The sequence below is a fragment of the Macaca fascicularis genome, chromosome 5 (genome assembly GCF_037993035.2).
Source record: "Macaca fascicularis isolate 582-1 chromosome 5, T2T-MFA8v1.1".
NCBI classification, from domain to species: domain Eukaryota; kingdom Metazoa; phylum Chordata; class Mammalia; order Primates; family Cercopithecidae; genus Macaca; species Macaca fascicularis.
Window position 1 is genome coordinate 45,533,788 of NC_088379.1, and position 18,748 is coordinate 45,552,535.

Here is an 18,748-nt window from a genome sequence, read left to right on the forward strand (position 1 = left end):
TCACTATTTGAGTATTCTCTTTACCAGAGATTGTGTGAGAGATTTCAGTTGAATTTCTCAACCCTACAAATGCAAACTGATATAATCTCCAATATTTAGGGTCAGCCACTTCTACGGAGGGCTTTTTCCACTTATACTCAATTTCATTTTTAGGGTATCCATCTATAGAAAAAAAAATACATAGATTAGCAAGATCCAAATTTGATACCATTACAATACCAACATTATCCAAAGGTAAATTCTTGGAACTTTTTCCTCCTTTTTTTATTATAAGATATGCCAAACATAGAACATTTGAATACAATAAATATTAATAAGCAGAGTTTAATGACTAATCATACATGGATCAAATAATGATAACCCATGTAATCTACTTAAATTAAGAAATAGAAACTTGCTAACATATAGAAAACTCCATATGTCCACCCCAAAATAGTACTCCCTCTACAATCTAGAGGTAATAACTATCCTGATTTCTGCAATGATTGTTTCTTTTTAATGTAGATTTTTCTTATGCATCTCTGAAAAGTATAGGATAGTTTGGGTTACTTTGAATTTTATTTGATCATTGCCATACCTAAGGCATTCTTTTGCATATTATTTTTTCTTCTTTTTCCTCATGCTACCTTGTCTAAGAATGTCTTTTTTAATATATCGTGATAGTCATCAATGTTGTATGTAGCTAAATTTCTTCCATTGTAAAAACACACCAAAATTTATCCATTATACTGTTTTAGACATTTGTGATATTTTCTGTTGGCTATCACCAACATTGCTACTAGTAATATTATTATACATGCCTCCCCAAACGTGTATATGCAAGGGTTACTCTAGGATATACATCTAGGTATGGAGTAGTTAGGTCATGGATTACACATAATATCAACTTTATGAGGTAGTGCCAATCTTTTGTCCGTGGAGAGTATACTAACATATTCTCTCTCTCTCTTTTTTTTTTTTTTTTTTTTTTTTTTTTTTTTTGAGACAGTGTCTCACTCTATTGTCCAGGCAGGAGTGCAGTGCGTGATCTTGGCTCACTGCCAATGTCTGCCGCCCAGGTTCAAGCAATTCTCATGCCTCAGCCTCCCGAGTAGCTGAGACTACAGGTGCTCACCAACACGCATGGCTACCTTTTTTTTTTTTTCTTTTTTTTTTTTTTTTTTTTTTTTTGTATTTTTAGTAGAGACAGGGCTTTACCATGTTGGCCAGGCTATTCTCAAACCCCTGACCTCAGGTGATCCGCTCCCGTCGGTCTCCCAGAGTGCTGAGATTATAGGCGTGAGCCAACATGCCTGGCCACTAACATATTCTCTTATCAGCCAGAGTGTGAAAGTTCACATGAATGCATATTCTCATTAATTTTGATATATGCAGTCTTCTTCAATTTTACTCGTCCATGAAGTGTATTTTATTTCACTTTCTCCCGATTAATAATAAAACCTAGCATTTAAAAAGTGTGCTTATCAGGAGGCTGAGTCAGGAGAATGGCGTGAACCCGAGAGGCGGAGCTTGCAGTGAGTGGAGCTCCCTCCACTGCACTCCAGCCTGGGCGACAGAGCGAGACTACGTCTCAAAAAAAAAAAAAAAAAAAGTATGCCTATTAGACTCTTGGATTGCTTCTTTGAGGAACTGCTTATTCAATTGCCCAGTATTTATTTTTTTACTTTCTCTTAATTTTCCTCTATTTTTATATTAATGATTTATGTATTCTAGATACCAGTCCTTTGTTAGTTATTTGTGTTGGAAATGTTTTTGTCTACTTTGCAGTTGTCTAGAACGGAAGTATATCCTTTCATCTTTCTAAAAAATATTTTTGTTTCTGCCTTGTGTCAGGAATATATTTGAGGACTTTTTGAAGCAACCAAGTGAAAGAAATTTGGGCTAAAAATCTATTTGAGGGTAGACATGTAATCAGATTCTCTCAAGAAGAATCATTTCACCCTGTATGCTGATTTCAGAGGGAGGCAACCTCCCTTTTAGCTTTTGGTGGTTTGTTTTTTTTTTTTTTTTTTTTTTGTGTGTGTGTGTGTGTGTGTGTGTGTGTGTGTGTGTGTGTGTAGCAGGTAATTCTTCATGTGCTCTCAACTGGTCAGGCTTTTGTATCCCAACTTTATGTGGAGATTATGTTATGCCATCTTACAATCCCATCAAAGCAGAACTTGAAGGAAATCAACCACGTTTTGTCAATGTCCTCAGGTCAAAATCGGCTGCAAATTTACCTTTCCGTTATATAGTTTTCATGTAGATGTTTGTAGCTAAAAAGTTCTTTCTATGTGTGGTCACATGCGTGTTTTAGAATATTTTAATGGTATAAAATTTTTGCTTTCAACAGATAGATTGGTAGCACATTACAGAAAGAGAATTCACTAACTTGAAATTTCAAAAATAGTATATCCAATATTTCCCAAAGAACATGTATGTTGCACCAGGATTTCTATTAGTCATGCAATGAAACAGTTATCATCTCTGCTGATCTATTTAAATCTTTCCTTTTCTCCATCTTCTTTCACTTGCTCTCTACAGTTGAAGCCATTTTGATTTCCATAGTTTCTATCTTTACTTTTAAAAAGTTTTAGAGTCAATAGAGTATAGGCATAGTATATAGTAGTGTGGGCACAAATAAACATGTTGGCTAAATTGTCACTCTGAATCTCATGATATTAATTTTTAAAATTGGGACTATAATGAAATCTCCCACACATATTTGTTGTGAAATATTAGATACAGAGAGCTTAATTCTCTACTGGACCCATGTAGAGTGCCTGAAAAAAAATAGCTACGATTATTATATGTTTGTTATTGACACCCAATTAAACTCACAAAGATAAATGATTAATTACCATTAACAACAATCAAAACCGGAGAGCTGTCACACCAAAATTTAAGAATGGCTTCTAGAATGAAGTACAACAACTGCTATATCAATTATTTACAATGAACTTTTCCTTGAGTTCCTTGAATTCTATCAATCAAGTATTTGTTGCTATTTGGCTGTTTAATTCATTACAAAGTTACTATTTAAAAATCAAAGCAGTGAGATAGATCATTAATATAAAAGAATGCTTTAATGAGAATATATCATTAAGAAAATTCAAGAACATCGTTAATAAAAGGCAAAAAATATGTGGAAATTTAGTAAGTGAAGAAGTAGAATTATACTTATGAATGAATTGTCATATTACACTCTACCACATTCTAGAATGCCATCTGTTAAAACAACAACTTTCAAAAGAAAAAGTTTGGCATTAGACAATTTGTGGGTAAAGGCAACCACGTTTTTATAAGCCATTGTATTTTTTAAGAAAATTGTGTGTATCTAGAAAAACACTGTTATAAAAATACCTGTGATGATACATATGTTAACAAATGTAAAATAAAATTAGTATAGCTATGGAAAGGTTATAATAATTTCCTTTAAAGAAAATGCCAGGTTTTTCCTAGAAGAAATGGATAATTTCCTGGCACTTACACTCTCCAAAGACTAAACCAGGAAGAAGTTGAATCCCTGAATAGACCAATAGCGGGCTCTGAAGTTGAGGCAATAATTAATAGCCTACCAACCAAAAAAAAAAAAAAAAAAAAAATCCAGGACCAGACGGATTCACAGCTGAATTCTACCAGAGGTACAAGGAGGAGTTGGTACCATTCCTTCTGAAACTATTCCAATCAATAGAAAAAGAGGAAATCCTCCCTAATTCATTTTATGAGGCCAACATCATCCTGATACCAAAGCCTGGCAGAGACACAACAAAAAAAGAGAATTTTAGACCAATATCACTGATGAACATTGATACAAAAACCCTTAATAAAATACTGGCAGACCGAATCCAGCAGCACATCAAAAACTTATCCACCATGATCAAGTGGGCTTCATCCCTGAGATGCAAGGCTGGTTCAACATTCACAAATCAGTAAACATAATCCAGCACATAAACAGAACCAAAGACAAAAACCACATGATTATCTCAATAGACGCAGAAAAGGCCTTTGACAAAATTCAACAGCCCTTCATGCTAAAAACGCTCAGTAAAATCGGTATTGATGGAACGTATCTCAAAATAATAAGAGCTATTTATGACAAACCCACAGCCAATATCATACTGAATGGGCAAAAACTGGAAGCATTCCCTTTGAAAACTGGCACAAGACAGGGATGCCCTCTCTCACCACACCTACTCAACATAATGTTGGAAGTTCTGGCTGGGGCAATCAGGCAAGAGAAAGAAATTAAGGGTATTCAGTTAGGAAAAGAAGAAGTCAAATTGTCCCTATTTGCAGATGACATGATTGTATACTTAGAAAACCCCATTGTCTCAGCCCCAAATCTCCTTAAGCTGATAAGCAACTTCAGCAAAGTCTCAGGATACAAAATTAATGTGCAAAAATCACAAGCATTCTTATACACTAGTAACAGAAAAACAGAGAGCCATATCAGGAATGAACTTCCATTCACAATTGCTTCAGAGAATAAAATACCTAGGAATCCAACTTACAAGGGATGTAAAGGACCTCTTCAAGGAGAACTACAAACCACTGCTCAGTGAAATAAAAGAGGATACAAACAAATGGAAAAACATATCATGCTCATGGATAGGAAGAATCAATATCGTGCAAATGGCCATACTGCCCAAGGTAATTTATAGATTCAATGCCATGCCCATCAAGCTACCAATGACTTTCTTCACAAAATTGGAAAAACTGCTTTAACGTTCATACAGAACCAATAAAGAGCCCACATTGCCAAGACAATCCTAAGTCAAAAGAACAAGGCTGGAGGCATCACGCTACCTGACATCAAACTATACTACAAGGCTACAGTAGCCAAAACAGCATGGTACTGGCACCAAAACAGAGATATAGACCAACGGAACAGAACAGAGTCCTCAGAAATAATACCACACATCTACAGTCATCTGATCTTTGATAAACCTGAGAAAAACAAGAAATGGGGAAAGGATTCCCTATTTAATAAATGGTGCTGGGAAAATTGGCTAGCCATGAGAAGAAAGCTGAAACTGGATCCTTTCCTTACTCCTTATACGAAAATTAATTCAAGATGAATTAGAGACTTAAGTGTCAGACCTAATACCATAAAAACCCTAGAAGAAAATCTAGGTAATACCATTCAGGACATAGGACTTCATGTCTAAAACACCAAAAGCAATGGCAACAAAAGCCAAAATTGACAAATGGGATCTAATTAAACTAAAGAGCTTCTGCACAGCAAAAGAAACTACCATCAGAGTAAACAGGCAACCTACAGAATGGGAGAAAATTTTTGCAATCTACTCATCTGACAAAGGGTTAATATCCAGAACCTACAAAGAACTCAAACAAATTTACAAGAAAAAACAAACAACCCCATCAAAAAGTGGGCAAAGGATATGAACAGACATTTCTCAAAAGATCACATGCATACAGCCAACAGACACGTGGAAATATGCTAGTCATCACTGGCCATCAGAGAAATGCAAATCAAAACCACAATGAGATACCATCTCACACCAGTTAGAATGGCAATCATTGAAAAGTCAGAAAACAACAGGTGCTGGAGAGGATGTGGAGAAATAGGAATACTTTTACACTGTTGGTGGGATTGTAAACTAGTTCAACCATTGTGGAAAATAGTATGGCGATTCCTCAAGGATCTAGAACTAGAAATACCATATGACCCAGGCATGCCATTACTGGGTATATACCCAAAGGATTATAAATCCTGCTGCTATAAAGACACATGAACACATATGTTTATTGCCACACTTTCACAATAGCAAAGACTTGGAATCAACCCAAATGTCCATCACTGGCAGACTGGATTAAGAAAATATGGCACATATACACCATGGAATACTATGCAGCCATAAAAAGGGATGAGTTTGTGTCCTTTGTAGGGACATGGATGCAGCTGGAAACCATCATTCTCAGCAAACTATCGCAAGAACAGAAAACCAAACACCACATGTTCTCACTCATAGGTGGGAATTGAACAATGAGATTACTTGGACTCGTGAAGGGGAACATCATACACAGGGGTCTATTATGGGGAGGGTGGAGGGGAGAGGGATGGCATTGGGAGTTATACCTGATGTAAATGACAAATTGATGGGTGCTGACGAATTGATGGGTGCAGCACACCAACATGGCACAAATATACATATGTAACAAACCTGCATGTTGTGCACATGTACCCTAGAACTTAAAGTATAATAATAAAAAAAAAAAAAAGAAAGAAAATGCCAGGTTTTTATACTCTAATTATTCACCTCTAACCACTTCTCTACGAATCAATCTTTTTTAATTAAGTCAACTTATTTCTACCTTTTTTTTTCTGAATTCTTAAAGTAGTCTCAAATATTTTCTATTCATATAGTAAATACTATTTGCCCAATGAATTTTTGAAACACATTTCAAAATCTAATATATTAAAGTTAAATCTTGCCTCCAGGAAGATGAATATAATTTGAATCACCTTTTTTTTTTGGTGGCTATGTAAAAACATTTGAATAAAAACCTATTTTCAATACTCCTTTATTTAATAAAAATAAGCAAATAGCATTGGAATAAAACTAAATGTTATAAAGAATGTTTTAATGAAACATATGCATTCACTACACATTTATTGTAATCTTTTAGTTTAAAAACAAGAAGCAAATATATTATTTGTAATTATTTTATCTAAAAGAATTGAACATAATGTACACTTTTGAAAATCTTATTTTCTTTCATTTCATTTTTAAATAAACAGCTTCTAAGGTTAAAATTCTATGAAATTATCAAGTGTTTTGTTACTTACAGCTTGAAAATTCCAGTGGACAGGAATGTTCATCCATAGGAAAGTTATGAAGCTGAAGATAACATTCTGCATTAATTGTCAATCTATTTAGATGGAAAAAAAAGTATTAAATAAAGATAAATAATTTGAAGCATTAAAAATTCCCTGTCTAATTTCAAAACAAGAATGTGTCTTATGATAATAGTTTGTGATGTATTAGAATATATTAATGATTCTAAAGTCTCAAAGTCTTAAATAGCGATATTACGTTTATATATGAGTATGAGAATTCTAACAATTTCCTCTTCATTCAACTAAGTTACCTCTGTATACATTTCAATATGATCTCTGCGTTTACACGTAATAATTCATACTTCAATATATCAACTAACACACATGTGCAAACACAGCAGATTAGCAGATTATAAATGGTTAAGTATGATAATTTTTCTCTTAATTTATTATGAATATATTTCCATGAAGAACGGTTCTTAATAAGCAGATATGTTCAAGGCAATGAGCTAAATAAACTTGAACCTTATACATCAACCTTCATTTAATCCTTTCTTAGGGATGTTTTACTATATCGTTGAAAATTAGAGTATTATAAAATTTTATAGCAGAGTGGGTTTTAGAGGAAATCTTACTCAATTATTTACATGGCAGGTTAAGAAAACAATAATATTTATGCTGCAACCTCTTCTGCTTCAAAGGAAGAAAATCAAAGAATTTTTTCTATTTGCTTTTAGTCCTTTTCACATAATAATAACTGAGCTTAAAAAAGTATTGCCAAAATATTTCACATTATATTTCAGCATGTGAAAGGAGCTCCATACTTTTGACTTTGCAACTTTGAGAAATAAAAAATTTAGAGTTGATTAAATATTAGTATGGAAAATAAATGAGAGCAACTACAGATTTTTAAACAAATATTACCTTAAAGTATATAGAACTCGACCATCATTCCAAATTCGAAGCAGACGATTAGGAGTTGTTATCCAGTGAGCATCAGATTTTCTTGAGTTTCTGAAGAAAGTGTCAGGAATCCAAATTTTTCCAACCATATTACTGTTAAGCATAAGCACTTTCATGGTACTATTGAATTTTAAACGACTGTCAAACCAGGTTTGGGCAAAAATTATATCTATTGTGTATTCCTAAAATATAAGAAGAGTAACAACATATTAATAAAGCTACTATTTTAGTTGTTTTTCTCAGAAGTTTGAATTTTTATATTGTAAAGTTTCTGCAAGTAACAGTTAAACTCAGTCTTTTTGGAGGAAAAAAAAAATGCCATTATTTTAAACTTTTTTTTTTTTTTTTCGAGACGAAGTCTGGCTCTGTCGCCCAGGCTGGAGTGCAGTAGCATGATCACGGCTCACTGCAGGCTCCGCCTCCCGGGTTCACGCCATTCTCCTGCCTCAGTCTACGGAGTAGCTTGGGACAACAGGCGCCCTCCACCACGCCCAGCTAATTTTTGTATTTTTAGTAGAGACGGGGTTTCACCGTGTTAGCCAGGATGGTCTTGATCTCCTGACATCGTGATCCTCCCGCCTCCCAAAGTGCTGGGATTACAGGCGTGAGCCACCGCACATGGGCTAAACTTTCTTTTTGTTTGCATGAATCGTGTAAAATAAAATCCAAGATTTCCAGTAGTTATTGTTGCCCAGTGTTACTTTATTCTTTTTAATTTTTTTGTGTGAATTTTACTCAAGATTTTGTAGTATGTAGGATGTACTTATTAAACGTAAAATCAAATTATCTTAATGTTAATAATTATATTAATTTATACAGAGCTTAAATCACAAAAATCATAAACAAAAGAAAATCTAGATGCAAAACCCAACCAAATTATTTAAGAGGCTTTACATTGTTTTTTGTCTAAAAAGTTAATTCCAATTATTTATATTTACTAGTTTTAAATGTTTTAAAGCAACCACAAACTAATTTACTGAGCTATTATAAGATGCCAAACATATTTAAGAGCTTTGCATGTGTCATGTCACTAAATCCTTATTGCAACTATGTGAAATATAACCATTATCTTTCAGTAACATGTATTAATAGAAATATAAAATAATAATTCTCACATCACAGAACTAATAAGCAGTTGATATGGAAACTGAGCCACTGCAGGCTACATCCCAAGTCCACACCCATAACAAATGCATATAATGGTGGTTATAGTGATGTCTGATGCGTTCCAAGGTTGGAGCAAAACCTTTGTCCATAGTAACTGTAATTAGGAAATTTCATTTTTAACAGAGAACCTTCAGGAGTAGATAATCGGATGTTATCTACCTTCGTATACTGACAAAAAGTCTGCCATATTATAGGCATTTAAAATAAATAAAATGAACAAGAATGCAGCAGTAATCAATGCCATGGGGGAAAGGAAGTAAATATACATATATATAAGATATATATATACATATATAAAATATATATACATATATAATATATACACAATATATATGAACTATGTGTGTGTGTGTATGTGTGTGTGTATATATGTGCGTGTATGTATGTTTGCATGTATATGGATATACTTTTGATATTTAAAAGAATAAGTAAATTGAAAAATATGAGGTATTATATAAGTTACTTCTGGTGAGAGAGATTGATTATTTGCACTTGATGTCATATTAGCAACTGGCCAATTTTCCTGAAGGAAAATATTTAATATAAGAAATAGAAGTATAATTGAGGATATGGTGAATAAATGAAAAATGGAAACAAATTATGAGAGATTAATAAGTAAACAAAGTAGATTCAACTTATTTATAGGGAAGTTGGATCAATTCCTAGGTTCCAGGCAGACTACTTAAAATTACAATTTGCTTAACTAGAATATAAAAATAAATTGAGAGGGTACCTCATTTTATCTATGTTGGATGAACAATGTTACAATTCTGGAAAAGCCTATATATAATAATTATTTAAAATACAATAGGGACCAGAAACTATGTAATTGAGTATGAAATGTATGTTTTATAAAGTGCTTAAAGTATATACACTTATAATTCTGAATAATTTATTTATATAATGAAGTAATGTGTGATCATTCAATAATCTACCTATTTAACATCTATATTATGTCAGTTGTTGTTTTTAATGGATTTAAAATACGAAGTTTTGTGCACAAAAATGCTTGCATCATCACCCTCTCTTTACATAATTTTGATTGCCGTGCTAGAGTAACTTAGGGAGATAAATAAAATTTTATTTTTTTCAACTTAATATGGGATGGCACGGATCAAACTGTGCTGTGGAATATAGACTGAAAGTACTTTTACAACCATGTAAGCCTTATAAATCTGATAGCCACAACCTTGCTTATATACTGTGTTTGTAGGTCAGGCTGAGTCATAAGGCAAACCACATCCCATAATACATAATAATTCATATTTATGCTATAGATGTTTAATCATCTTATTGAGTAATATTAATGGGGTAATGCGTAAATTGCGCAAGCATTTAGGAAGTCCTAGAGAACCTTATACACATTATCACTGGTGTATCCTTTATTCTTTAAACCTTGTGAAAAATTATTGAACACCTTCACTGAAGTTATCATTGATCCCCACTCTACCTGCCTGTATCTCAGGTCAGATGTCTTGTCTTTGGAATCAGTTATAATTTATCCAAGCAGCCTCTTCACCTGCCACAAATGACTAACTATTCAGTCTAACCATGTAACCTACGCTAATGACATGGTGTCTAATTTTAATGGCAAATACAAATAGACAGAAGTCTCATAATCCTTCTATGGTGAACTAAATGCCCTGGAAAGAGCATTTAGTCAACTTTATTCACCAGAATTATGTTGTACTTTTATGTGGGATCAAACAGCAGAAACTACTCAAGATACTAGTAAGGATTGCGGCTAGGCAAATATTCAACACTAGTTGGTAGAGGGAATGTAATGCTACCTGGCAGTTGTACTTAGCTGCAGTATTCCTAATTCACAGGACCTTAAAGGTGGCACTTGAGAACCAATTTGTCTAAGGCTGGGATTTCCAAAGCAGCTGTCAATACTGCTTAGCAGCTGCAGGACCTTTTTAAAATCCCTGATTCTGGAAGTGTTAATCACTGTTGGAAGGCTTATGATTTCCAAACGATCAGAAATGGAAAAAGTTTTCTACTCACAGTTGTTCCCTCAATCCAATATCAAGAAGAGAAAGACTCAGAGAATATGTCTTGATAATCCATCCATCCAAAGCCCTTTGCAGAAGCTAATACTTATAAGTCCTTTTAAATTGCTAATTGTTAATAAATGCCTCACTGAAATAAGAAGACCATTAAAATCTATGCCATGTTACACATAGTAAAAAAATCCAGTTTTGTTTGCCCATTTGTATTAGTATAATTTCCAGAAAACGACCAAACTACTCTCGTACTTCATGTTCCTGTTCACAGGTTATAATATCTACACAAGAAATAAGCAAAAGCAAAACATAAAATGGAACTTCTATTTACTCAGAACAACAAATACAACAGCTTCTAAGATAAACATTTTGAGATAAGAAACAGTGCATTTAAAATTTGACATCCAATGCATTTTACAAAATGTACTGTATCTCCTTGCAAGTTAGCTGACAAAACAGCATTAATGAATAAATGTGAAGTGAGCCATTTTGATTCCTAACTTAATAAAATCAAATCATAATTGATAAGGGTGTAGTGCAGTCTCATTACTACATTGTCAGTTTGCAATTAAGCACTATATCTCACATTTCAAATTACTAGTAAATTCAGTATTACTGTATTTCTAGTAATGGGAGAAACTTCACACAAAATTCAAGACCTGCCAAAGCAATTAACCTAGTTACATAATTTCATCACAAAATTTGATGGATCCTGATTTGTTCTTCCTATATTGGCATTAATCTCTTCCAAAACTGTCTAGTCACATGGCCAAAACAGAACGGTAGACCTAATAATTTTTAGCAGTAATGGAGCTATGGACATGTGGAGAAAAAGTACAAGTACAGCTAATCCACAGGACAAAGAAATACCTTTAGTGGTAAAATTTTACAAATATCAGCTCCAGTTTGCTTAATTATTGTAAAAGCACCAGCTTCTGAATTCTAGCAGGATGAGGTAAATAAAAAATTTGGTGTTATTCTAAGTTTGAAATATAAAAAAGAAATAGGGAGCAAAGAGGTTATGCCAATTGCTTAAATCATTGAAATCATCAGCAATACATGAGGGTGATTCAAAAATCAGACACATGTTCTAGATTTACCTACTAACCCTTTGTGCTCTCTTTTTATGTCTATGAATGTAGACTTCCAAAGGCACATAATATCATGTGCATTCATCAATTAATTTTTAGCAAATATTTTTTCAATGATCTTGTTACTTTTATAATGTACTGGATTCACAAAGATGAAAATGAAGCCTTCTTGGTATGAACATATACATAATAAAATTGGAAAGTAATAAAATGTAAAAGGGGTATAAAGAGAAATAGAAATAGTAGAGATTGTTTTAGTTAGGGGAAATTAAGAAAGACTTCATGACAGAAACTGCATTTAACCTGAAACCTGTAAGATTTGGAAATATTTTGATTTATGCATCAACTAGTAAATGGTGGAGGGAAGGGAGAGGGCAAAGAGGCAGTAAAGTGCAGGGCAGAATGGAAAATAAAGAATGCAAGTCATATACAATGAAAAAGTAGCACATTTTCTTTATGTCAGGGAATGTGCATTCCTCAAATATACAGGCTATCCTACATCTGGAAGAGCTTTTTGGCAACTATTATCTAAAATTACCAATTTCCAATGACTGACCCTGCAACCTAGAAACAGCTCTGAACACTGCACTGAGAATAATGAACTGAAAATCCTAGTACTTCATGTGTTAATTTTCTGCATCGTGCTCAATCAACATTTCCTTCTGGAAATACATAACTATATTTCCAGAATATATATTATATAATATTCTGTTTACAAGTTCAAAGAGTAAAATATCAAACATTATATTCACAGAACAGTTAAACTCTATAGAATAGAAGATGAAATAACACAATCCGTAGGGTTTTATAAACCCTATGAATGAACTCCCGGTTCTTAAGAAGTTACAATAAAATAGAGAGGACAAGGTCAGCTTCCAGAACTTGGAATAGATATAGTACATGCATACCTGAATTCTGGGGTGGGAGAAAGCTATTCTTGTGAGCTTGTATTAGTAAAGGTACTCCACAAAAACACAGCCAACAGGATAAATGGGTAGACGTATAGATGCTGACTGATAGCAGGATAGATAGATGAGAGAGAGAGAAAGGGAAAAGAGAGTCGAATCATATAATATGTAGGTGCTGGAAAGTGCAAAATGTGCAGGGAAGACTAGTAGGTAGTGAGTCAGGGAAGAGTTTACGTTTCAGTCTTCAAGCCAAAGGCAGGCTGGAGCCTGAGTCTCTTCTTCCTAGAGGGACCTCAGTCAATCTTTTTAGTGTTCATCTGATTGGTTGAGGCCCAACTACATTATAGAGGGTAATCTGCTTTACTCAAAATCTACTGATTTAAATGTGAATCACATCTAAATAATACCTTCAGAGCAACATCTCGACTGCAATTTAGCCAAATACAGTCATGCACTGCATGATGTTTTCAGTCAATGATGGGCCACATGTACAACGTTGGTCCCATAAAATTACAATGCAGTTGAAAAAATCCTATCACCTAGTGATGTTGTGGCCATCCTAACATCCTAGAACAACAGATTGTTTACATCTTTCTGGTGATGCTGATGTAAACAAACCTATTGTGCTGCCAGTTGTTTGAAAGTATAATACATACAATTATGCACAGTACATATTTGGTAATATTATAATATTATAATATTTTGGTAATAACTAACTTACTACTGGTTTACATGTTTACCGTACAATAATTTCTATCATTATTTCAGATTATACTTTTTCTACTTTATACACACACACCCAAAACAAATATATATGTTAACTGTATTATATATACACATAGCATGTATATATGTTAACTGTAAAATGACAGAGTATAGCATAATAAATACATAAACCAAAATACACACACATATTATATGTTATATATAATATTATATATAAATATATTGTAATGTATATTATATATTTATGCATTTCATGTATTTGTATACAATTTGTATATGTACCATTATATATGCTAACTGTAAAACAGCCTCAGGCAAGTCCTTCAGTAGGTCTTCCAGATGACGCATTGTTATCAGATCAGATGACAGCTTTATGCATGTTATTGTCCCTGAAGATCTTCTTGTGGGACAAGATGTGGAGGTGGAAGGCAGTAATGATAATGATTCTGACTATGTAGGCTAATGTGTAGGTTTTTTAGTTTTTAACAAAATGTTGAAAAAGCTTAAAAAAAAAAGGAAAAAGGAAAAAGAAAAGCTTACAAAATAATGACACGAAAATACTTTGTACAGCTGTAAAATATTTTTAAGTTGTTATTATGAAAATGTCAAATTTATAACAAATTGATAAAAAAAATCAGTAACCAAATAATAATTTGTTATGAAGAAAGAAATTTTAAAAATTAATTTAGTGTATTCTAAGTGCACAGTGTTTATAAGGTCTATAATAGTGCACAGTAATGTCCAGGCCTTCACATTCACTCACCACTCACTCACTGACTCACCCAGAGCAACTTCCCTGACTGCAAGCCTTCAGTAATAAGTCCCTTATACAGGTATACCATTTTTATCTTTTGTACCATATTTTTACTGTATTTTTCTGTGTTTAGGTATGTTTAGATATGCAAATGCTTATTGTGTTACAATTATCTACAACATTCAGTTCAATAATATTCTTAACAGGTTTGTGTCCTAGAAACATTAAGTTATATTATACAGCCTAGGTATGTAGTAGGCTATACCATGTAGGTTTGTGTAAGTACATTCCATGATGTTTCTACAATGATGAAATTGACTAAAGATGCATTTCTTATAATGTATCTCTGTCATTAAGTGATACATAACTGTATTTGGGGACCATAGCCTGACCGAGTTGACATGTAAAATTAACCATCACAGAGTTATTAACAGTAGGAATAGACACCCATGGATTCAGAGCACTTTTCAAAAATTACCCATGTGTTTCTTTTCCAGACAAGGGACAATTTATACTGCGGCAAGAAGGAACATATTCCTCCATCTCATGTTCTCTATGAAAATCTGTGTTCTTGTCATTTTGTCCCATCTCTTGGTCTGTCAGTGAAGTTTGCTTCATCATTTCTCAATTGAGTGGATGTAATATATTAAATATCCATTACGTACAGGTTATTGTCTCTATTTATTTCTCTGCACATTGAACTTGACCTGAATGACCATGAAATCTGGAAAGAAGTGATCTACACTGAAAACATGAGTATTGAGTGATGTTTCAAGAAAATAAGGACAAAAAATCCATTGTGATGCTAGCTTCGCATGTGCAATGAACTTCTTAATTAAATGAGATATGTGTTTACCTGGTTTTTATTTTTTTATTTTCTGACATTTAAGTGCATCTTTACTGTTTTTTTTTTATTATACTTTAAGTTCTAGGCTACATGTGCACAACGTGCAGTTTTGTTATACACGTGCCATCTTGGTGTGCTGCACCCGTTAACTCCTCATTTACATTAGGTATTAAACCTATTTTAAACTCCCTTTGCCTCCGCTGAGATTCAATACTGATTTGAAATGGAGCAGTTCTTAGTAAAAATACTAATATTTGACAGATTTTAGATATATTTATGATAATATAATTTTTATTTAAAATCTAGCAATCTGGCAACAGAGTAAAGTATTTCATGAAGTTAGTTTATGCTGAGTTGTCATATGCCATAACATAATTTTAAAAATAATTATCCAAAAACATGTAAATAACTGAGCCTAATATTTTTGATAAATTAGACATGTTTTCATAAACCTTTATTAAATTTAATTAAAATATATATTTGATAGCCTTTCATTTAAGCAGAGAAAGCTAATATTTTCCAGATTCCATCAAATTGTTTTTGCCCAGTGACTATTCTATACTGCCAAGCTCTATCTTCTCATTTCTTTTCCTGCTTTTCCCTGATTGTAATTGAGATAGAAAGAAGCTTTTTCAAGATCATACAAAGTGTAAGAGATTCTGATCATGTACTCCACAATATTAACTTCTTTACCATAACTCAGGTCATCCATATGAGGCAAAAATTTTTAAACCACAGAGATGAAATTTATATGTTGACAATTAGTAGTTTTGGTCACTTATTTCATACTTACCTTTCTTTCATCTTGCCTTTTACTTTCATGGCATTTGTATCTATGTTATCACTGTGGGGTATTTGGATGAATAAATGATTGAATAAGTCTAACCCGCATGGACCACGCTTCCTAAGTATGAAACATAGTATGATAACAAATATACAAGAGATCCCCTTTATTCATGAGTATGCATTCTAAGATTCCCATTGAATACCTGAAACCCTGAATAGTTGGGAAGCTTATATACTCTATGTTTTTCCTATACATACGTACCTATGATAATGTTCAACTGATAAATTAGGCACAGTAAGAGATTGACAACAATGAATGATACAATATAATTTTAATAACAAAATACTGTAATGAAGGTTCTATGAATGTGATCTCTACCTTCTTCTCAAAATAACTTATTGTACTGTACTCACCTATTTTTGGATCATTGTTGACCATGGATAACTGAAACCACAGAAAGCAAAACCACAGATAAGGAGGGACTGGTGTATAAACACACTCAAACTATACTTCCCCATTACAGTTTATTACCAGCTAACAGCATGGTAAGAAGTTCTCTGTGATAAATGATTGATATTCAGATGAAGGTTCTGCTTCCTAGAAAAGCTTCATCGCCAGTAGGCAAACATGCTTTCTATCCACATATGCAACATTTGTTATAGATTGGTTCAATGCTAAATAGCTAGATTAATTGCTGGATGAGCTGAGTGGGAAAAGTGTTTCTACATCTGTGACTGCCCTGTACTACAAATGTTGTATTGATGTCTGAATTAGCTTGTCTATCTGAGCAAGAGAGAACACTGTATTTGGAAATGATATATTCAGAAATAGTCCACATGACTCATGTTTTAAATTATTTATATTATTACCAGTTTATAAAATGCTTACTGTTGTCCATAGCCCAGCTGCAGAAAATGAAGAACTTTCCAACATTGTATCGTGCTAGTGGGGCATTATTTGCACTTGCTTCTTCTGTTTACCTCAGGAGTTTGAATCCTATTGCGCCTATCACAAAGCTAGGTACCTCTACCAGGAAATCCAAGGCTTATCATAAGAGTTTTAACAATTTCAATTATGGTAATTTGTTACAATTTTTATTATAACAAAATGTCAAAAGTCAAGACATTTACATAAGTTTTCTCTACTGCACTTTTTAATTAAACTGAAGAGCAGCTGGTGTTAGTTCAAATTCATTGTCAATCTAAGACGAAAACCTTTACTACATTATTTTAAGCCTTTGCTGTTCTAGATGTAAAAATAGCACATTGAATAAGGGATAAGGTATTGTCTTTTAATTACATACATAATTTTAAATAATTTCCAGATAATCAATATAACAAATACTAAATATATCTAAAGTATGCATAATAGTAAGAGTAATGTGTAGTACAAAGAACACTGACTGGATGGAATGGGAAAATTTTGTCATAATTCTGAGATTTACTAGAGTAGGGTGCTGACCAAGTCACTTATACACTCTTACTGGCAAAATGTGGGCACAAGGCAAGATCGTAATTACTATCTTTCCCAGCTCTAAGACTCTATGATCATGAAAACATTATAAAATATTAGATTAATGTATTTTTTAAAAAGTCCTACCTATAAGAGGGGTAAAGTCTGAGGTGAACATGGTTTCTTTCAATGACTTTTCCTCATAAAAATACTTTCAGTCTGTAAGTACCATTGGTACCTTCCTTTAATCCTGCCTAATCCCTACTAAATTTATAGGTGAAAATGGCTTGGACTAGTAACCTCCAAACCTGGTTGACTAGAGTTCTCTGATAAGCATTCTCACAATTCTTTTTATTAATTTTAATTTCTAATTTTATTTTTAACATTTTATTTTAAAATTTTACTTAAAATTTTATTTTAAAAAATTAGAGGCAAGAGCTCACTCTGTTGCCCAGGCTGGTTTTGAACTCCTGAGCGCAAGTGATCCTCCTGCTTCGGCCTCCTGAAGTGCTAGGAATACAGGCGTGAGCCACTGTGCCCAGCCAGCATTTTCAAAATTCAACGTGCAACTAATATATGTAGCTCTACACAATTTTACAATGTAATCTCCTAACATGAAAAAATATGAACTGCCTAAATGTGCCTTAGGTCATATTAATATATGTGTGTGTGTGTGTGTGTGTGTGTGTGTGTGTGTGTGTGTGTGTGTATGCTAAATTACTTTTTCTTAGATATGTATGTACTTTTTCTTAGATATATATGTTTTTATATTATTCTGTGTGTTTTTATATTATTAGCAAAGTCACTCTTCTCTGATTAATAAATGTGTAAATAAAGGTGTAAAAAATTAGGAATCATAAGAGTATGTTTGAATCAGCTATAACATGTGAGATTTGGAATAGTGACTTGGAGCAGCCGGTTAAAGGCCAAAAACCAAGTTTTAAGTACATTTATGATAGTCATGAGCTGAAGCAAACTAGACATTCATTTTGTCAGAACATTGGCCACAAACCTACCCTGAGGACAGAATTACCAAGCAGTACATTCTACAACACTCTATGATTGCTAACCCATAAAAAACTAAAAAAAATAGTAACCAATTCAAGACTGTCTACCTTGAGGTATCTATCTTGAAGTGTCAAAAAATTCAAACAATTTTTGAATTTGTTTTCTAAAAATTCAAAATTTTCACTTTCAATATTTGACCAAAATCTATGAGAGGTCTAGGGTATGTATACATATAGCCTGAAGAAATAATAATGG

General features: G+C 33.1%; 1 protein-coding gene across 2 annotated transcripts in view; it reads right to left on the bottom strand.

Annotated features, from left to right (window-relative positions):
- GABRG1 (gamma-aminobutyric acid type A receptor subunit gamma1) overlaps positions 1–18,748 on the bottom strand; it is an 84,859-nt gene that overhangs the window by 17,832 nt on the left and 48,279 nt on the right. For both annotated transcript variants that reach the window (XM_005554807.5, XM_045392307.3), the window contains 3 exons: positions 7,709–7,929; positions 6,794–6,876; positions 25–162 (listed from right to left, as the gene is read on the bottom strand). In XM_005554807.5, coding sequence (XP_005554864.1) covers positions 25–162; positions 6,794–6,876; positions 7,709–7,929 — 442 coding nt within the window. The remainder of the gene's footprint in view (positions 1–24; positions 163–6,793; positions 6,877–7,708; positions 7,930–18,748) is intronic.